We start from the raw sequence: 21,284 nt of genomic DNA on the forward strand, positions 1-21,284 counted from the left end.
GCCCCCAAACGAGCACACACCACAGAAGCCAGCTCAGCTGTGAACTATTGGATTTGAGACAGGAACAGAACAAATGGGGGGCCAGAGAAGGGTGGGAAAGTGAGAGTGGTTTAAATAGGGGAGGATGGGAAGCATGGTGATGGGGGAGGGAGCAGGTATTTACAAGAAGGCTCAGGGGGCCAGAGGCTCATCTTGGAATATTTTATAACAATATAAATAAGATTCTGGTTTGCTTTTCCTTTTCGTCTCGTAAAGGAGAGAGAAGTGCAGAGTTCGATTCTGTACAAGGGGGCAGCGGCAGAAGGCCGGCCGGGCGGGTCACTGGGCGTCCACCCGGAAGGACAGCAGCTTCTCGGAATGCATGTTGTTCAGGGTCCGCAGGTCCGGCAGCTTGAGCAGCAGCTTGGTGAAGCGGGAAGTCTCCGAGGGCCGGTTCTTCAGCACCAGAGCCCGAAGAGCCCGCAGCAGCGTCTCCTGGAGCTGCTCCACCGAAGCGGAATTCTCCATGCCCGAGCGGTCTGTGGGGAAGACGACAGCAGTGAGGCAGGCTCCCTGAGCTCCTCTGACGAGGAACCGGAGGTCTGCGAGGACCTGGCAGGCAAGGCAGCCTCTCCCTGAAGCCCCTCTGAGGGCCCGTGGGGAAGGAAAAGGAGCGGCACAACTCCTTCCAGGCCTCCGCCCAAGAGCAGGGGGTGCCTGAATGCTGGGAGCACGGCTGGCAGGCTGGCCACCTCCCATCCTACAAGACCACTCTCCTCCCCTGAAAAGGCCATGTGTGGCCAGGCTCCCTTGCTTTTTGCTCTGTAGTTCCCTCTGCCTGGGATGCCCTTCCCCCTTTCTCTGCCTGGCAACATCTTACTTGTCCTTTGAGACCCCACTCAAGTGTCACTCCTTCCCCAGCTCCCCCAGGCAGAAATAGTTGTCTGTGCTTCCTTGATTCATGCTTTTACTGTGACACTTGTCTCACTGTTTTATAATTAGTCGGGCATGAGTCTGTTTCCCAAGCTAGACTGTGTCTGAATCATGTCTGTATCCCCAGTGCCCTGTGCAGGGCCTGGCATAGAGTAGGTACTCCATAAAAGGTGTGTTGAATTGAACTGCGTCTGCCTCCTCCCGGGTTAGGCGAGAGCTTGACCTACCCGCAGAGACAAGCACCACCGCGGTAAAGAGGCCCAGCTCCTCCTCAGTAAGCGCCAAGGAGTTGAGCTTCTCGCTAAAGTCGAACATGGCATTGAGCAGGTCTCCCATGCCCATGGCACCAAGCTCCTGCAGGCTGTAGGTGGTACGGCTCAGGAACATCACTGTCTGGTCCTTCACGTTGAACAGTGATGCAAAGCGCACCATCAGCACCTGAAGGGAGGACCGTCATCCTGGGTTAGGTGGGAGAAGCAAGTGCAAAACACCCCAGAAGTTGGCCAAAGGGTTTAGTGGTACTGCCCTATGTTTCTCAGGGTGGGAGGGTTGTTTCTGAATGGGCAATGCCGTGGGAGGGGGCAGGTGGAAACACTGGGAGCATCCCACTGGCTTTGGAATAGGTACTTCACCAGTTAATTTGCTCACATCTAGAATGGAGGTAGCACTTTTCATGTAATGGGTGACAATTAGATGCCGGCTGGGATGAAAGAAGTTCCAGCCATCCAGAGGTGGACATGGGAGGGTTCTGCCCCTCTATCAGATTCTGGGATTCCAGAGCCTTTCAGAGCCCCTGCTCACCCCAGATATCAAGCCATTCTGCTGGATCTTTCCCAAGCTTAAGAGCAGGGAGCACAAAACATCACTCACCTCAAAGGTACCGGCCTTGAGCAGGGTGACCTGGTCATGCTGAGAAAGGTCACGGAAGCCAGGGATGTGCTTGGCAAACTCTACTACCTCCCGCACAGCGGGGGTGAAGCTCATGGAGAAATCTTCCCAGATCTCCTGCACAGTTCGGCCACTGCGTCCGTGGGGATACATGTTCATGGGACATGCCTGAGGAAAGAAGGGTTGTGGGGAGGGTAATGTCAGCCAGGTTGGCTTAGATGGGTTTCCCAGTAGGGCCAGGCCCCAGATTTTGCCTGGGCTAGGGGCTGTGGCCCTGGAGAATGGATAATAGCAGTCAGGTGCCAAGTGGAGATCAGGGATTCCCAGGCAGAGCCCAGACTGCAGGGCAGGACACCCTCACCTGGGAAGAGGATATCACCACACTTAGCCTCCAGGAATACCCAGCTGTCCTATATTTAGTCTGTTCTTCCAGGCCCCCTGCCCTCTCCACCCCCTCCCATGTCCTCACCAGCAGAACATTCTTGGAGTTGCCTTGCCGCGGACTGTTGGCAGGTGCCTCGCCTTCTGGGGCTGCGTACACGTGGGTGGGGCACAGACGGTGCCCATTGCTATTGGGCTGGTGGCAGCTGTGGTGAGGAGGGCCGGGGGGCCAGGCAGGAGGATAGGAGGAAGGGCCCTGGCGTAGACCATTCAGGGCCTCATTATGCCGCTGCGCGGCCAAGGCGTTGTCATTGGGGGCAGGCGGGCAGCCCTGACTCTCCCAGCGATGTGGGATGGTGCCTGAAGGGCTACTCGATGTATGGTTAGCATTGAAGTTGCCAGGTGAAGTGCCCAGCTTGTCGTGGGCATAGGTGAAGATCTCTCGATGTGCCCGGGCCACCTGAGATATCACATCCTCCACGGTGGGCTCAGGGCTTGGGGATCTGGGTGGTGTCAGCTGTTGTGGGAACTGAGAGAATCCCACCAGGGGTGAGGGGGTCGGAGCAGGAGGTGGCGAGGGTCCCATGGGGCCTGAGGTGGGGTGCTGGGTGGGTGAGGTCTCCAGTGGGCACTGGCTGCTCAACTGGTTGTTGGCCAGGTTCATGGCACTCTGCATCTCAGCAAGCATCCGCTGCTTCTCTCTTTTGGGGATGCGCCCAAAACGCACAGCTGTGACAGGATAAGAGCAGTGTCAGGAAGTTCTCAACACACTCACATGCATCTCTTCCTTCCTCAGACCCTAAAGGCCTGAGGAAAACCAAACCCAGCAAGGCCACACCCATCAAGGTGATCTTTCCAAGTACAAAGGAATTGATGGGAAAGAAGTATGTGTTTACCCAAGAGGATAACATAGGGGCATCCTCCATGCAATTGAGATTCACAGTACCATGTGTCTCAGTTTAGGACTGTTTTTCTTAAGGGAGGGATTAGGTCAGAAGGTTTGGGTGGAGGGAAAGGGGAGGATATGAGAATGCTGCCTCACCATCTCGAGACATGCCCACGGAGAGACACTTCTTGAAGCGACATTGTTGGCAGCGGTTGCGATTGATGCGGACAATGGAGCAGTTCTCATTTTTCAGACACCGTTTGTACTGGATGTTCTGCTGGATGCTTCGACGGAAAAAGCCCTGGAGGGCAGGGGCAGTTAGTGAGCATCTCCATCCAAGCTGGGCCTATGTATTCTGGGAGAGGAGTGTCACCTGCCCCAGCCCTCACCCCCAACCTGCCTCACCTTGCAGCCCTCGCAGGCGTGCACACCATAGTGGAAGCCTGAGGCCACGTCCCCACACACTTTACACAGTAACACCATGCCATTCAGCTCTGTGGGAAGAGATGGGCAGTGGATAAGCAGAGGCCCTTCTGTCTGAGTGGCTTGAAATGTGGAGGTTTTCTAGGGTGGAGATTTTGCAGGGGAAGAGTTAAGGAAGCACTCCAGTGTTTAAGGGCCCCTCAGATGACCAGACAGGGCTGGACAGGGGCAGGCTGAGGCCAAAGTAAGCCCTGAGAGTAACTGTCTCATGAAAACGAACTCCCAACCTAGCCTTGGCTCACTTCCCTTCCCTCAAATCATCTGGACATCAACTCACTGGTGATATTGCTGGTGCTCTTGCTGGGGGACACGCGGCTGCTGTCTTCTATGGCCACTTGTAGACTCCCTGGGGGGCTCCCATTATAGAAGGAGGATGATGAGGAGGAGGAAGAGGAAGAAGGGGAGCTGTCATCACTTAAGCTGGGTGGAATGCTCCCAAAGGAGCGAGCTGGGTCCTGGGTAAGGGAGCCAGTAGGCGATGGTGGGAAGTAGGTAGGGCAGCTTTGGGTCAGGGACTGGAAGCTGCCATTGGAGTTGTCACTGTATAGAGACTCCGGACTGGTGCGGCTTGGGGAGGAGCCACTGGAGCCAATGTAGGTGATGACGCCACCTGGCAGGAGAACACAAGGGAAGGGGATGTCAGCTGCCATATTTTTGATCCTAGGGCATCACCAATTTCATCCCAAATCACTGTTCCTCTTATAAGTTAGCCATGTGGAATCCCTAAGCTTGGAGTTCATTAGTAACTCCCAACACAGACATGATATTGCTAATCTTGTCATAATAAGTAACTCCCCAACACATGCTAGGCATAGTATGGCCAAACAAGTGCACTGTCCTTTCTTCGCAGGATATAATCAATTTCTGCTTGAGTGTGAATCATGATGCCTGTAGTCAACTCATACCTCCTGCCCTAGATACTCAGCTAGAAAATGTCAACTGTAGGCAATGACTTAATTGTCAGTGTCAAAACTAGGGATGGGACAAGTAGCAGAGAGCCATTCATAGTGCTGGGTCTTCAAAAACAAAAACCAGCTTCCATTTCTAACTTCTTGCACAAAGACCATTCCAGGGATAGAGATCATAGACCAAGAAGGGTGGCTAGCTAACAGTAAAGAGAACAGAGGTCTGTCAAAATAAAATGGTCATGCCCCCCCACCCCCCAAAAACAGGGAGACAAATTCTCTTAAGGTATTGCAGGGAAGAAACCAGCTCAGCCTTGCTTCCCCCGCTTCCAAGAGATGAGTCACAGTGGACTCTATCTCTGAGTCCAGGAAGGGCTTAGCGGTGAGTTGCAGGAGGTGGAAGTGAAGTACAAATTGTCCAGCCTGGGGCTCTGGAATTCCCCCTTCCAGATCTTAGACTGGTGACATATTCCGCGCTCTGGCCACTCAGGGACTTTGGCACTCTAATTATAATCAGCTGGCTCTGCTCTTATGGTTTCAGGAGAAAATGGTGACCTGCCTGCCACACCTCTGCCAAGCACCTAGCAGGGCCTGCCATGGGTAGGGTGGGAGAAGGGAGGATCCCAGGACACGTGTAAACTGACACATGCCAACTGACACATGCCATGCCACCGTGTCTACAGAGGCACATGTCTTGCTCACCCACTGACACACACTAAACTGGGCAGGGCAGCCTTAAAATAGCTCAAGGTTGGTCAGGGTGAACACAGCTCCCTGTAAAGTAGTTGCACAACAGATCAGCTCCTACAGTTTCAGGACTGAGGTGGGGGATGGGATATTTATTTGGTAGTAAATGAACTTGACCCAGTTTATCCATCTCCGAAAGAGCCTTCCAACTTTGAAATGAGGGGCCCACCAAAAGAATCTAATTCTAGATCTAGATCTTTCACCAACCAACTTTCATTGGGACCTGGAGGAAATCATCCCTCTGCCCCCTGCCCAGTTTTTCCTTCTGTGAGGAAAAAAAAAAGGGGGGGTAAGAGAAGAAAAGCAATATCCTTTCAGCTAGGGTTCTGGGTTATAGTTATTTGGGGGCAGTCCTTAGAGGCCAGCTGCTGTTTAATCTGTGGACTGTTTCTTGATGGGTGGAGGTGGAGGAAGATCATGCTTGGAGGGAGGAAAGAGATGCTTGGGGAACTGTAAGAACTGGGAATGTGGATAAGGAAATTGGGTCCAAACGCAGTGCAGTGAAGTACATGCAAACAGAATTGAGGGGGGAAAGCGAGCAGAAGGATAATCAGATGTGAGGTGCCTTTGGGGAGCATAAACACGAGGCCAGGAGAGGTCAGGGGTGGCTCCATCTTACTCTGCCTCTGTGATGGGGGAGGGGGGCCGGCAGGCAGGCGAGAAAAGGAGGCAGGCGGGGGCGGTGAGTCAGCCCAGCTTCACCCAGATCTCGGCTGGGCGGGGCGGGAGCCCAGCCCTCAGCCGGCCTCACGTCCCAGCTCCACGTGTGCCCATCGCACGTGGCTCCCCAACGAGGAACCCCGGAACTCAAGGCCCCGCCCTCTCCGCTTCCCGTCTGCCGCGAGCAGCAGCCCCGCCCTCCCTCCGCCCTTCCCTGCAGTCCTGGGTCGTGGGCTGGGCCCAGAACACTCGCTGGGCCAAGACAACCAAGGGGAGGAGAGAAGGGGACACGCGTTGCCGGAGCAACGGGGGCGGAGCTCATTATGTAACGGGGCCGAGAGGCAACAACCAATGGGGTGGCGTCCACGGCCTCTGCTGAATGAAAACAAATGCAGCACGTGGGCCCGGCTCTGCGGCCATGTGAGCCCTCCTGGAGCCCGGGCACTGTGGGTGCCCTCCCTGGGGCCGAGCACCACGCTCCGGACTCCTCAAGTGCCGCTCCCTACTGTCACTGAGGATTCCCCTTTGAGATTCGACCCATTCATTCCCTCTGCCGCTCCTGCCCCCATCGCCCCACGGCTTCTGATTCCCTGGAGCGTGCGGGGAAACTACAAGAAGGAGAAAAAGAGAGGAGAATTCCTCCTTCCGAGGCCAGGCATACCACAGCGGCAGGGGATGACGGATGGGGACGTTTCAGGACACTGCTCCAAAGTTCCCAGTCTCCCTAAGCTCTTCAGGTCACTATTCCGTACCCGCTCTCCGCTTCCTCTTGTCAGGGATACGAGTCCTTCTGGCTCAAGGGAGCTTTGGGACTGATGGGTGGCGGTGGTGGTGAGCTTCAGGGTGCATTCCCAGAACGAACAACCCGCTGTGGAAATCCTACCCTATGACCCCTCAGCATGCTAGCAAATGTCTGAGCAGAGGGATTCCCCAGTCTCCTACAAAGTTCTTCTTGTGATAAGGCGTAAGATGGAAGTTGGGAGACAGACAGAGGTAGGATGATAGTAGTAAAGGAATCTCTGTACCTGTATTGTTATTGGAGTCCAGGGTCGTCATGTCTTCACCGGTCGAAAGCGGTCATTCAAACTGGACCTTGACACAGACTGGAGGTTGCTGTTGCTGTTCTTGCCCCCGGGGCACTGGCTGAGGACGGGGAGTGGACCCCGCTGCTCAGGTTCAGGATCCGAGGCACCCTGCAGCAAGCTCTTAGGGTGGCCGGACTGCAGCCCTGCTGAAGGGTAGGACGCTGAGGCAACGGAGGTCTGCTTTGCATGGGAAAAGCAGAGATAATGTGTGTGGGGAGATCGGCCTGCAGTAGTTCTGGCTAGAAGGTACCAAGGAGGGTCGGGTCTCTGCAGTGCACCGGGTGCCACTGCCTGACGGCTCCGCAGCGCTGCAGGGTAGCGAATCTGGAGCTCCCGGTGCAAAAGTCCCAGAGGGAGAGAGGTTGCAACCAGGAAGTAAGTAGGTGATGGGAGAAACGGGGCACCCAGGCGCAAAGCAGAGAGACGTGTGCCCTGCTACGTTCCCTCGGCAGCAATATTTCACTCTGCCAATCTCAGCCGCCTTTTGCCCGAGCCTTTCCCTGGGACAGAGGGCTCTGCGCAGGCGCCAGCAGCCCAGGGTTCCCGGGCCGCACGCGGCACTGGAGCAGGTACCATGTGATCCCAGGGAGCGCCTCGTGCCCCAGTGACACACTTTTCCAACAGCCGGCACGTTGAACTCCGTGCGCCTGCGCACGCTAAGACTATCGGGATTTGTAGTCCACTGACAAAGTGGGCGGACTGCGTGTGTTTCCCCTTTCTGCTTTGCAAAAGTGCTTGCTGGCAGCGGGGAGGAGCTGAAAGTGGAAAGGGGTGGGGTGCGCTGAAGAGTCAGGCTGGCGTGTTTGGAAAGCCTGTATGGCAGGGGCATGTGAATTCCTGGGGAGGGACTGGCAAGCTTGTCTGCTCCCTGGGAGATCAAAGCTTAAAAGGCCCTTTCTGCAAACTTTGCAAACGTGAGAGCTTCACGTGATTGCAGGGCTGACCTCGCCCTGAGGTTACTGGTGACACGGGGAGAGAGACAAACAGGGGAGGGAGATTTCCCTGGAGTCAAGAGCTTAAGCTGCTTTTGCTGCTGGGCTAAGGTCTGCGATGGAAAGGCAATGTGACCCCTTTTCCCTTCTACTCCCCTTAGGGAGAACACCCCAAGGGAAAAGAGTGTCAAGGAGGTGGGGATATCCCTAGGGACTCCCTGTTTGCTTGTATGACACCACCCCACCCACTCGAGGTGACTTCTGGGTGAGTCATTTCCCTTTATCTGGGAAATAAAAAGGACAACCAAGGGGAACTTCATGGTGAAAGTGCTTTGAGGTCCTTAAATAATGGGGCAGAGGTGAAGCTGGACCCTGGAGGAAGAATGACAGCCCCTACCCTTCACCCACAGTGCTTGAGGGTGGCCCATGGATTCCGCAGAAGATAACAGAGGAGAATATGAAGATCGTCTTAATCTTCCCTCCTTTTACTGAAGAGGAAAATGAAGCTTAGAAATTAACTAAGGGGGATCTGGGGATATAGCTTAGTTGGTAGAGTGCTTGCCTTGCATACACAAGGCCCTGAGTTCAATCCCCAGTACCTCAAAAAAAAAAAAAAAAAAAAAAAAAAAAAGAAGAAAGAAAGAAAAAGAAATTAACTCAGGGTCAGGTATCCATTGCTAGTTTCATCTGCCCACCCTGAACATCAGAGAGATGGGTAGATGTGCAACTTCCAGTATACTCCCTTCAGAGTAGCAACTACCATGGTAGTGAAAAAAGTCTCCAGGGACTGGGGATATAGCTCAGTGGTAGAGCACTTGCCCAGCATGTACAAAACCTTGTGTTCTATCCCCACCGCTACCAAAAAAAAAAAAGAAGAAGAAGAAGAAAGGGCTGGGGATGTGGCTCAAGCCCTAACGCGCTCGCCTGGCATGCGTGCGGCCCGGGTTCGATCCTCAGCACCACATACAGACAAAGATGTTGTGTCCGCTGAAAACTGAAAAATAAATATTAAAAAATTCTCTCTTTCTCTCCCTCTCTCTCTCTCTCTCTCTCTCTCTCTCTCTCTCTCTCTCATTCTCTCTCTTTTTTTTTTAAAGAGAGAGTGAGACAGGGGGGAGAGAGAGAGAGAGAATTTTTAATGTTTATTTTTTAGTTCTCGGCGGACACAACATCTTTGTTTGTATGTGGTGCTGAGGATCGAACCTGGGCCGAGAAGAAGGAGAAGGAGAAGGAGAAGGAGAAGGAGAAGGAGAAGGAGAAGGAGAAGAAGAAGAGCTCCTGTTCTCAAGCTGAGGTCAGTCCTCTCAAAAGGCTTGGATAAGGGAGAATGGGAGCTTTCTCTAGCAACCTGGTGAACCTGAGCCCCCGACTGCTCCTGCCAAGTCCTCAGGTCTAGTATGTCTAGGAAGGATTTTCTTCATGCAGGAAGCCCTTCTCCTCCACAAGCAGCTCCTTGGGCAGCCATGATGGATACCTGGGAAACATGATAGCCGCCAAAGAGGCAGAGAAAAGAGTAAGGGCTGGGTGTGGTCGTATACACCTGTAGTCCCAGCTATTCAGGAGGCTGAGGCAATAGGATCACTTCACCCAATGAGTTAAAGACCAACCTGGGCAACATATAGAGATCCCATCTGAAAAAGAAAGAAAGAAAGGAAGGAAGGAAGGAAGAAAGGAAGAAAGGGAAAAAAGTGGGGCAGGGGGGTCACCAAGGAAAGAGCTGGCTATTGAGGCCAGTGAGGTTGGCAGCTAGCCAGCTGACCAATGACCCCTCTAACTCCCAGCAGAAGAGTGGCTCCCTAGAATAGCCTAGGCTTTAGCTTTGTTCCCCTGCCCTCAAGGAAAGAGAGAGAGAGAGAGAGAGAGAGAGAGAGAGAGAGAGAGAAGATATGGGGGGGGGGGCAGTGGGCTTTTCTCTCGCCTGGAACCTGGCTCTAGGGCCCAGAGCCTGGAAGCTGCTGCAGAGCGTGTGGGAGGAATTGGGAGGGACTAGGAGAAACAAGGAAAGAGACTTTTCAGGAAAACTGGGTTCTGAGTTCAGCCTCCACCCCCTCTCCCTCCTCCCAGGGGACTGTGGAGGGAAAGCTGGGAGGTAAGCCACCATGTCTGGTGCTGTCCACTTTCTGCAACCCTCCTGACTCTCCCCCACAGCCAGGGCCAGAACCCCAACACAGGTATCTGTCAGGGGTGGACTTAAAATCAGGACCCCTATGGTGATGTCTAGTTCCCCACTGGCCCCAATCCTGCCACTGGCAAACATTCCCTTTAATTGCCCTGGCTCCGCCCAAGACCCCCTGATGTTTGTGGCTGTGGTGGTCCTGCCCACTCCCTGGCTAGTTGCTGAGTGTTTCTCTCTAGAGGAGAAGGGCCAGGGGTCAAGATTCCCTCCCTGAGTTTTCAGCCAGTGAGAAGGAGGAGGCTGAGGCAGCAAGAGCTGAAATTCAGTTGGCTTAACTCTACTCTTGGCAAGAAGCTGGGTTGTTTTTGCAGTCTGTGTCAGGTATGAAGGCAGAGGCTGGGAGGGAGGAAACCAAAGAGAGAGGTTACCTCTGCCCTCTCCTTCCTCTGCACTTCATATAGGGCAAAAAAAGTAAGTTTTGCCTGGACATGGTGGTCCATGCTTGTAATCCCAGCTACTTGGAAGGCTGAGACAAGAGGATGGCAAGTTAGAGACCAGCCTGAGGGACTTAGTGAGACTCTGTCTCAAAATAAAAAATAAGGGCTGGGGATGTGGCTCAAGTGGTAGCACATTCGCCTCCTAGCATGCGTGAGGCACTGGGTTCGATTCTCAGCATCAAATAAAAATAAAATAAAGATATCGTGTCCACCTAAAAAACTAAAAATAAATATTTTAAAAAATAAAAAGGCCTGGGGCACCCCTGGGTTCAATCCCTAGTCCTCCTAAAAAAAAAGTAACTTCGGGGTCTTTCTCCTTCCTCTTCCTTCTTTTCTTTTTTTTCTTTCTTTCTTTTTTTTTTTTTTTTTTTTTTTTTGTACTGGGGATTGAACTCTGGGGTACTCAACCACTGAGCCACACCCCCAGCCCTATTTTATATTTTATTTAGAGACAGAGTCTCACTGAGTTGTACTTTGCAGTTGCAGAGGCTGGCTTTGAACCCCATTCTCCTCTCTCAGCTTCCCAAGCCGCTGGGATTACAGGTGTGTACCACTGTGCCCAGCCCTCCCCAGCCCTTTTTATTTTTTATTTTGAGACAGGGTCTCACTAAATTACTGAGGCTGCCCTCAAAATTGTGATCCTGGGCTGGGGATGTGGCTCAAGCGGTAGCGCGCTCGCCTGGCATGCGTGCAGCCTGGGTTCGATCCTCGGCACCACATACAAACAAAGATGTTGTGTCCCCGAAAACGAAAAAATAAATATTAAAATTCTCTCTCTCTCTCTTTCTCTCTCTCTCCCCCCCCGCCCCGCCTTTAAAAAAAAAAAATTGTGATCCTCCTGATTCAGTTTCCCAAACCGCTGGGATTACAGGTATGCACTACTGTGTCTGACTGAGTCTTCCTTCTGCAATGTGTGAAGGGGATACACAATGAAAGGCAGGGCTAACCCTTGTCTCTAGAAGCTTCTAGTCTATCCATCAGTCTACTTTTTGTACTAGATGCTACTGGCAGGGCAGAGAGTAGGAGACCCAGAACCAACAAACTGGGGTTGGGAAGACTGGGTTGTCTGGCCGTTGGGAACCTGGAATAGATTCATAATCGCTCTTTGACCTCACCTTGGCTTTAGATAACAGGTGTATCTCAATACAATCTTCCTCTCCCTCCCACCAGCTGGACATTCCAGTGCACTTCTATACACATATACACACACACACACACACACACACACACATGCATACACACGCCATGCATACATGCACAAACACATCATTCCTCCTATAGCCCAATGTGGCCCAAGAAGGGACCACACTCAATGAACATGCTCAGCAAGACACAGTCCTGGATCCATATTATATACACTTCCACTCCGATTCCTCAGAATCTGGGATTGTAGAGACCAGCCCACCATTTAGGGGCTGTGTTGGATCCTTCATGTGTATGTGTGTTTCCAAATACGTCTCTCATTTAAGATTCTAGAAAAGACAAGGGAGATAAAGGAAGGAAAGGGATCAGGATCTTTATATTCTGATGAGTGTGTCTGCATGTGATTCTATGATTGTAAGTGTGAGACTGTACCTTTGAATGTGAGTATGAATGCTGTGAGTGTATGTGGGTGTGTATTTGATCCAAGATCTCGTCTCTTTGCCAGTAGGTTGTTCTGGGTAACAGGGCAACGCCCTGTGCAACTCTTGGGTGGCCTAAATCTTGGACTGACTGCTTGACTGACTGACTGACTGACTGAGGGTGCGTCCATGCTGAAAACAGGTCAGACTTCAGTAAGTAGCTTCCCATCCCCCTCCTTTCTCACCAAGGAACCATTGCCCAGGATAAAACCTGTCTGCCCAGGTGATGCAAACCTGGAACAGAAACCCTGGGGATGCCCCCAAATCCAGGAACCAGCTGTGTACCTGGAAGAGTCTCATTCCCTGCCCTGCTAGATCCTTTTCCTGGTCTCTAAAAGGCCAGCTTTCTTTCTTTACCCCACCCAAGTCTTCAGTGTCTGGGGAGAACTTTAAGACATGCTAGAAGAGTAATAAAATCTGAGCTACCTTGTTCTTTGGGAGATAGGGAAAAAGAAGGTGAGGTATGAATTGGCGGTGGGTTTTATGAATGTATTTCACCTCAGATTCTATCTTTTTAAAAAATATTTTGTTAGTTGTTGATGGACTTTTATTTATTTATATGTGGTGCTGAGAATCGAACCCAGTGCCTCACACATGTTAGGCAAGCGCTCTACCACTGAACTACAACCCTAGATTCTTTTTTCTTTTTTTAAATATTTTCTTAGTTATCAATGAACCTTTATTTTATTTATTTATATGTGGTACCTCAAACATGCTAGGCAAGTGCTCTACCACTGAGCCACAACCCCAGCCCCCAGATTCTATCTTTTTAAAAAATATATTATTATTATTATTAATATTATGATGATGATGATGATGATGATGATGTTAGGTGTAGATGGACACAACACAATGCCTTTATTTTTATGTGGTGCTGAGGATCAAACCCAGTGCGTCACATATTTGAGGCAAGCATTCTGCCATTGAGCCACAATCCCAGCCCCCAGATTCTATCTTTAAAAAATAATAATAATAATAATTTTTTTTTGTAGTTGTAGGCATGGACAGCATGCCTCTATTTACTTTTGTATGCAGTGCTAAGGATCGAACCCCATGCCTCACACATGGTAGACAAGCAGCTCTACCACTGAGCCACAGCCCCAGTACCTCATATTCTATCTTTATCTAACTACTATTCTTTCCAAGGAAAGGAAATAATAAACATGTATTAAGTACCAGTTTATTAAGTGCCAAAATATGCCAGACACTGTTCAATACGCATATTATTTCACTTAATATTCACAACAACCCTATGCTGTAGGTGGCATTCTTATTTTAGAGATGGGAAAACTGAGACTTACACATGTTTACTAACTTGTGCAGGGTGCCAGAGAGGCTAAGTGGTTTGTCTTAAAGCCATATTTGCATAGTACTTAAAACTGAGATGTCATATGGAAGAATGACTGAGCTGATGGAGATTATTCAAAGGGCTAAAACTCCCAGCGCCCGCCCACCTTTGGTACTAGGGATTGAAACCAGGGTTGCTTTACCACTGAGCCACATCCCCAGCCCTTTTTTATATTTTATTTACAGAAAGGATCTCACTGAGTTGCTTAGGGCCTCATTAAATTGCTGAAGCTGGCTTTGAACTTGATATCCTCCTTCCTCAGCCTCCTGACCCACTGGGATTACAGGTGTGCACCACCGCACCTGAATACTCCCCAACCCTTCTTGAACTACTACTGTCCACATCATGATGAGTATGGCAGTGCTAGGATTCAACACCAGGCCCCAAGTCCAAACTCTTTCCACTGGCAACACTGTCCCTCCCAGAGAGACTGGTTGCTCCAGGGGGCACTTCTGAGCAGCAAACATCCCAGTGTTTCCCAAGGATGGCTGGTGCTCAGAAGTGAAATGAACAGAAGAAACCTGTTCAGTATCCCTTGTTCCTCCCCCCACAAGAATCTCAGCTTCCTAGAACCTTTCTTTTATTTATTTTTGTGACACTGGGGATCAAAGCCAGGGCCTCCGTCATGCTAGGCTTTACCACTGAGCTACACCTAGCCCCTCCCTCCCCCTTTTGAAACAGGTTCTCACTGAATTGCCCAGCGACATTTAATTTCTGAGCCACAACCCAACCCTTTTTATTTTTTATTTTGAGGCAGGGTCTAAGTTGTTGAGGGTTCCCTAAATTGCTGAGGCTGGCATTGAACTTGCAATCCATTTGTCTTAGCTTCCTGAGCCACTGGGATCACCGTGCCCAGCTTAGAACCTCTCTTTTAACTTCAACACATCTTCTTCCCTAAACCTTTCCCATTTTCCATCCTACATTCATCTTTTCTGGTTGTAAAGTTGGGAAGAAACCACAGTAGGGTGCAAAAACTAAAACTACCAGGTAGCAAAAAAATCTCCCACATAGATTGCTTCAGAGGTGAGTAACAAAGCAGGCATCTGAACTCTTTTCCTTACTCCAACCTCAGACTTTGGGGTTTGTAGCTGATGGGGGGATAAAGGGAAAGGTAGGTCGGGGTCCATTAGAGTTTCATGGTGCTATCTTCCAGGGGCTATATTAAGAACTGATTGAAAGTGTGGAAGTTCACCAGGGTCAGAAATTGGGTACAAAACCCTAAGGAAGGAACTTCTGACTTCCCCATTTACCTGCTTGAGCAAAGTGCATCTCTACAGCTGCCATCCTGAACAGAATGCTTCTCCAGTAGATTCTTTGGGGAACCCAAAGGACCAAAGGATGATCCCCCTCTCAGAGTAGAGGATCCCACAGATATCATAGGATCCCAAAGGTGGCATGGACTGTCCTTGGCATTGGAAGACTAAGCCCCAGGTGACCCATTTTCTGTCGTGGAACTCCTCTTCCTAGTTAGAGGGTAATGGCATCCAGCACATGCAATGCCAAAGTCTTCTTCCTGTCCACTCTGCTGTGCTGCTATTGGAATCCACTGGTGGTATCATCTTCCAGGCCCCTGTGTCTGACCACTGAATGACATTGAGCTTCTGTGGACTGAGATACAGGGGAGTATGGGCATTTGTATGTTCATGTGTGTTGTGTATACACGTTTGTGATGATGGTAATCCTATATGTCTGCCTCTGTCTCTGCCCCTTACCCCAAGATGCATTTCAAACCCTCTCCTTATCCAGCATCTCCCTATTCTTTGGGCTTATGCAGATCTCTATGCAGCTTCCTGTGGAGACCAGAGGCTCATGATAGTCCTTGTGATCAGGATGGACCTCAGAGGAGCTGAGGCTGGGGCAGGCATTAGGGGCCATGTGAAGCTTCTGGGAGGCTTACATAAACACTGGCTGGGATGTGGAGGGGAAGAGGGGGTGTGCAATGGGCCCAGGAAAAAAAAAAAAAAGCAACCCCTGCCCCACCAGCCAGCTCAGCCTGCTTGGAAACATGGAACAAGGCTCACTTTCCTTCCTCCTGTCCCTCTCCCCTGATCTGCAGCTGTTTGTTGGGCTGGAAGGACTGCAGAATCTTGGGGGAGGGAGGCAGGGGAAGGAGAGGGAGAGGATGCAACTTCATAAATTTGGGATCTTTCTCGCTCTTCTAAATTAGGGGGGAAGGAGGAAGAAGCAATTTGCCAGAGAGATTTTCAATGCCGCAGGAAGGAGCTTTGGCTCATTAGAATGCACAGTTTGCACCCTGGAAAAAAAAATCTGTGCTGGTTGCAAAAATGCAGACGTGTGTAGGGGCCCAGCGGAGATTAAAAAAAAAAAAAAAAAAAGCGCTAGCTCTGCAATGCAGGATCTCTGAAGTTTTGGTGCGATGAGGAAATGTGGGTCGTGCTCATTTCATTTGCTTGTTCCTGCTAACCTACTGTCCGCCTGACTCCAGCACAGTCTCCCATCCCAGCAAGAGCACTGCTGCTCAGAATGAGGGTCACAGGCCACCGGTGGGAACAGAGAACTAAAGTGGGAGTCTGGGATTAAAGTGTGGGGGAGGAGACACTTAAGTGATGGGTGGAAGTTGAAGTTATCTTTTGCATACTTACTTGTTCTCCAGCTGGACAAGAATCTGTGCAAAAGTCCTTCCAGTTCTCCCCCACTTACCCATGACCCACCTTTGGGTCCTCCTCACCCCCTTCCTGTCCTCTGACAGACCACTGCTGCAGAAAGGAACTTTGTTCCAAGTCCCTTATCCCACAAATCCCTAAATTCTCCTTGTTCTAATCCGAGAGCGGGCACTAGCTGCATGCACAAGTGGCATCCTTCTTCCTAGAAAGAGGGGACAGAATAGTCTGATTTGAGGAGCCCAGGCTGCAAGCAAAGCAAGTCTTGGCTCTGGGCTTCCATCAGCACATCAACAGGAGGGGCTGGGGAGGGAGACTCTGTGCTCTCAGTTGGGGGAGGCCCTTTGTTCTTTGGGGGGTTAGGACTTTGGGTGGTATAAAATGCCAAGGGACTGCCTGGAGGAGAATATGCCTGGAGAAACCATGTTTCCTTGCTGGTGTTTGTTCCCTGGTGGCTCAGGAGAGACAAAAGGGCAGAAGCAGGATATAGGGCCAGGAGACAAGGGAGCCCAGTGCCCTTTCACTCTTGCCTCCCGTTCCTCCGGCCGCTGGAGGACAGGACCAAGTGTGTTTGTGCAGGCTGGAGGCTCACGCGGGCTGCCGGGGTCACATGGCCCGGGCATGTGCAGCCTGCTCCATTTCTACCACAACAACTCGCTCATAAACAGCCCGGCTGCTGCGGTGGTGGCGGCGGAGACATGTGCAAGCGAGGGGGTGGGGCACGTGGCCCTGCCCGAGCCAAGGGAAGGCGGTCGATCGCTCAGCATTGCCTCCACCCCTCCCGGTACTGGCGCTGCCTCGCCACAGGAAATTCCTAATGCTCCGTTGCTGCTGCAAAACATGTTTTGGGGAAGTGACTTTCAGTAAGGATGGAGTCAATAGACTATTTGAAAAAAGATATCACAGATAATCAGTCCAACACCAACTTATACTTGCCCTCACTCTATCTTTCTTAGCACCCTGAGGTGGAGGGCTAAGCAGGAGTCACATGCTCATTATTCTCACCAATTCTTTCCTCCTGAGTTATATAAATTGGGACTCTCTTGGGTGAACATTGAAGTGAGGGGCTGGAATTCTCTAAGACCATTATTCTCAGCATCAGCAGCAGGGCCAGTATCACTTTGGAACCTGTAAGAGATGCAAATTCTCAGCCGGTTGTGGTTTTGCACACCTGTAATCCCCGTGGCTCAAGAGGCTGAGGCAAGAGGAATTCAAGTTCAAAGCCAGCCTTAGCAATTTATCGGGGCTCTAAGCAGCTCAATGAGACCCTGTCTCTAAATAAAATAGAAAATAATGCTGAGGATGTAGCTCAGTGATCGAGTACCCCTAAGTTAAATCCCCAGTATATATAAAAAAAGATGCAAATTCTCAGCCCCATCCCAGGCCTACTGAATCAGAAATTCTGGGGGGCAGAGACCAGCAATCTGTTTTAGTAAGCACTCCTGGTAATTATGATGCATGCTGAGGTCTGGGAACCAGGGATCTAGGTGTAGTTTCCTCAGAGGAATGAAGACCAGGACCTGGGAATGTGTCTACCTTTCCTGTTTTTGTGGCTTCATTTCAAAGTTCAGCCAGAAAGTATAATCAGATTTAGTTTGACTCAGCATAAAAAGCATTTATTGAGGAGCTGGGGTTGTGGCTCAGTGGTAGAGTGCTTGCCTCGCATATGTGAGGCACTGGGTTCAATTCTCAGCACTGCATATCCTTTAGAACAACCAACTGTGGTTTAAATAGCTTTGAGGCTCAAGGTATAAATTGTTTTCTTGTCTATTTTTGCTGGCCATAGGGATGCTAAGATATGTCCATAGACTCTTGACTCCCCATGTGTAACTAAAAGGATGAGGACCATGCACATATGAATACACAAACTCATACTCCTTGGGATCTCAGAGGCAATATTAGGGAGAATCAAGAAAAGGAATGAGGTCCCAGAGGGGTGGAAGTTCCCTGGGCAAAATGTGTTTAACAGATAATAAGCAGGAAAAGTCTTTCAATAGAAGGGGGTGGGGACAACTCTGGCCTACTCCAGCTTCCTGAGACCCAGAGACTGTGACCAGAGGAAGCAGAGAGTCTCTGAGGCAGATCACAAAACTCCTGAGAATAAAACCTGAGCCTGGAAAGTGACAGGAGAATAGGGAACAGACATCAGATCAAAGGGTTCCCTTACCCAGGCAAAACAGCAGGGGAGAAGGGAGCAAAAGCCAGGGATGGGGGCATGCCCAGCCCCTCTCCTCTGGCCTTCTCCCCATCACAGACAATGCTCAGGAGCAGAGCTTCTGCTACTGTCTCAGCTCTGACCCGTTGACACCTGGTTTCTCCCTCTTTCATTTTCTGAGGAATTTCTTTCCCTCTGATTCTCATAGAGCTCTTTTTGCTTCTCTTCAAGGCTTCCTCTCTGTGCCTGACAGGCTCTGGGCTCAAGGAGCAGACAGCCCTGCAGGCTCAGCTTCAGTGACCTACATTGGTTCTCCCCTAGGCCCTGGGTGTGGGGGCTGAGGTTTCAAGATAGGAACTTGGGAATCTGGCACAGGTCTACAGATGATGACGTCAGGCAGATAGGCTGCAAAAGTGGCAGTGAGGGACTGTGAGGCAGAGGGCGCCACAGGACTGATTTCTCACTTTGTTATCTAAGGGCCTTTGTGGATAACATCATAAGAGTCTCCTCCCCCAAATGCAAAAACATTTCTGAGCAGTGACCCTTTAGATAGGAGCCAGAGGTCCCTTTCAGGCTTTGTCTCTGTTTATGAGATCTGAGAGTTGTTTCTGTCTGCTCCCCATTCTTGCTAAACCCACTCATTTGCTTCAACAGAAAGAGTTCGTCAGTCTTTTTTTTTTTTTTTTTTAATATTTTTATTTTTTAGTTCTCGGCAGACACAACATCTTTGTTTGTATGTGGTACTGAGGTTCGAACCCAGGCTGCACGAATGCCAGACTAGCGCACTACCACTTGAGCCACATCCCCAGCCCGAGTCTTGATGTGGACAAATTGGGTTGAGATCTCAGTTGATTTAATTAGGGGAAATGGAGGCTGAGAGGAGGTCAGATATGCACAAATTCGCTCACTTCTGGGCTTACCTGTACAGAGACCATGGTACTTTTTTAGACACAAAGCTTCTGAAAGGGATCCAGAAGGAGCTTAGGGATGAATCATCATTTATAACCCAGGAATCTGGCAACTGAATCTCTCTTTCCACCTACAAGCCTCTGGGGAAGGCAGATTTTCAAATAGGTGCCTTCCCTCCAGCTCACTATAAGCCACAATGTTCAGGATGCCCACCACCTCCAGGTTGTGGATGTTTTGTCCTGGCAAGGATATCCTATGGTGGTGAAGGGGAAGTAGGTGGTGCTGGTGATGACAGAGTATGACAGATGAGCCTTTTGCTTGGGGCAGTGGGGGTGTGTGTGTGTAGGACTGGGTGACTCTCCTGTCCAAAGGGCTTTCCCTTGGCCAAACCACTCCCCAAAGCCCAGAAAGTACACAGCTTGGCACCCAGCCTGAGAGAGCATTCCTCAGGACTACGACAGGCTGGGGGATGGTTCCCACCATAAGAATGGGGGACGGAAGGAAACTAGCAGGGAAGGAAATGACCACAAAGCTTGAGAGGTGGGCAGTTAGTTCCTAATGACATGCGTATTTTTTGTTTTAGAGAGGAGGGCTGAGAGTTGATGCCTTTCAAGGACCATGCAAAGGGTCTGTAGTCTTAGAACAGGTGACCCCTGGGTCACCTTTCCGCTCAGGGTCATCCCTGACGTCCCAAGTTGTCCTCTAGAGGCTCCATAGCTTGCTTACTTTCTCATTCCCTTATTCTGGGGCTGTGGTTGAGCTCGGGAGCCCCCGAGTGGCTAAAAACTGGCACTGCAGTTGGGCTGGGGGAGGAGCCCATCTAATCTCCAGCTGCCCCTCCACCTCGCCCCTCCCTTTTCTTCCCACTAAGCTCAGAACTCTGGAAATAGCACCTGGTAATGGGAGCGCTGACAGATGCTGAGTTATAGGAGAGCAAGTGTCCCGGTCAGAGTCCTCAGTCTTCTATCTTGATCTTTTGGGGGCTGTCTCCATTGAAAGTTGGTGCCTTGGGGATATGGCTCAAGCGGTAGCGCGCTTGCGGCCTGGGTTCGATCCTCAGCACCACATACAAAGATGTTGTGTCCGCTGAAAACTAAAAAATAAATATTAAGAAAAAAAAAAAAAGAAAGTCGGTGCCTTGGGAATCCTCCCATCATGCATTGCTCCTTATCATGCCCCTAGTTAATGTGCTGTTTGTCTACCATGAGTTCTCCCTCTGTGGGCTCCAAAGCTTGTAGCTCTTGGGCCATCTGCTATTCATGACCCCTGTGACGTTGGAGGATAAATGGCCCCATGATAATTCCGAGTTTAAATTTATCCTTCCCTCCCCACTCGACTTATACCCTACTTTTTTCCCCCCCTCTAAGCATCACAATTCCTTTCAGCATGTTCCATAACCCCCAACTCCCTATATAACTCTTTAACTCCACATCTCATGTAGGGTGAAAATGGACAAAGTCTATGTCAAAAATTTTCCTAAGCAAACTCATTCCCTCTTTTTGGCTTCATTTGACCTATTTTCTAGCTTTTCCTGGTTAGCTCCCTTGTTCTGTACACTCCCACTGGATTAATTTTTGCTGCCTAGTCCACTCCTTCTTCCTCTAACACTATCTCCTGCCTGCTCTTTCCTTCCAGGGCAAATGTTCCCCAGTACTGGAAGAGGGAGAGACACTGTTTTAGAAGTAATCTGTCATCTACACGGAGAGAACTTCTTAGGGAAGGGGGTGGTGATGGAGGCCAGGACCAGCTCACCCACCCCAGGAAAGGCCCTGTATCACTCAGCCCATAATTAGGGAACTCTTGGCTCTTGTCTGGTATGGGAGGATCTGAGCTCTCTGACAACAACATGAAGAACTCTAGGGGAAATGGAGTTAGAGTAGAGGTAACAAACTTACAGTTAGGGAATTAAAAACTTTACCCAACTCCATCCCAGTCTTGTTTTCTTTGCTATCCCTTCTCTCAAACCTGTCTCTTTTTCTGGAGGTTGGGGTGGGGAGGAGGAATGCTGGGGATTGAACCCAGTGCTTCAGCAACATGCTGTCTACCACTGAGAGACACTCATGGTCTGTCCCATCTTTTAGTTGTGTAATTCTTTGATTGGCCAGGAAACTGTGAGGATATGAAATCTTTACGCCCA

General features: G+C 50.4%; 1 protein-coding gene and 1 long non-coding RNA gene across 3 annotated transcripts; one reads left to right on the forward strand and one right to left on the reverse strand.

Annotated features, from left to right (window-relative positions):
- Positions 1-33: 33 nt before the first annotated feature.
- On the reverse strand, positions 34-8,411 carry Nr1d1 (nuclear receptor subfamily 1 group D member 1). 2 transcript variants are annotated; one of them, XM_026386708.2, is made up of 8 exons: positions 6,888-8,411; positions 3,828-4,160; positions 3,473-3,561; positions 3,224-3,368; positions 2,270-2,910; positions 1,783-1,968; positions 1,140-1,350; positions 34-518 (listed from the first exon to the last, which is right to left on the reverse strand). In XM_026386708.2, exons 1-8 carry the CDS (start codon positions 6,916-6,918, stop codon positions 319-321), a joined length of 1,836 nt encoding a protein of 611 aa, XP_026242493.2. In that variant the 5' UTR covers positions 6,919-8,411; the 3' UTR covers positions 34-318. The 2 variants fall into 2 exon arrangements, with proteins under 2 accessions (XP_026242493.2, XP_026242494.2); XM_026386709.2 differs by lacking the exon at positions 3,828-4,160 and having other exon boundaries at positions 6,888-8,410.
- Positions 6,086-21,038, forward strand: LOC113181508 (uncharacterized). The gene is made up of 5 exons (XR_013344039.1): positions 6,086-6,599; positions 9,033-9,173; positions 10,973-11,035; positions 11,340-11,363; positions 20,783-21,038. It is a non-coding gene; the product is annotated as an uncharacterized LOC113181508 (long non-coding RNA).
- Positions 21,039-21,284: the final 246 nt, after the last annotated feature.

This window comes from Urocitellus parryii, chromosome 7, assembly GCF_045843805.1.
Source record: "Urocitellus parryii isolate mUroPar1 chromosome 7, mUroPar1.hap1, whole genome shotgun sequence".
Classification (NCBI taxonomy): Eukaryota; Metazoa; Chordata; class Mammalia; order Rodentia; family Sciuridae; genus Urocitellus; species Urocitellus parryii.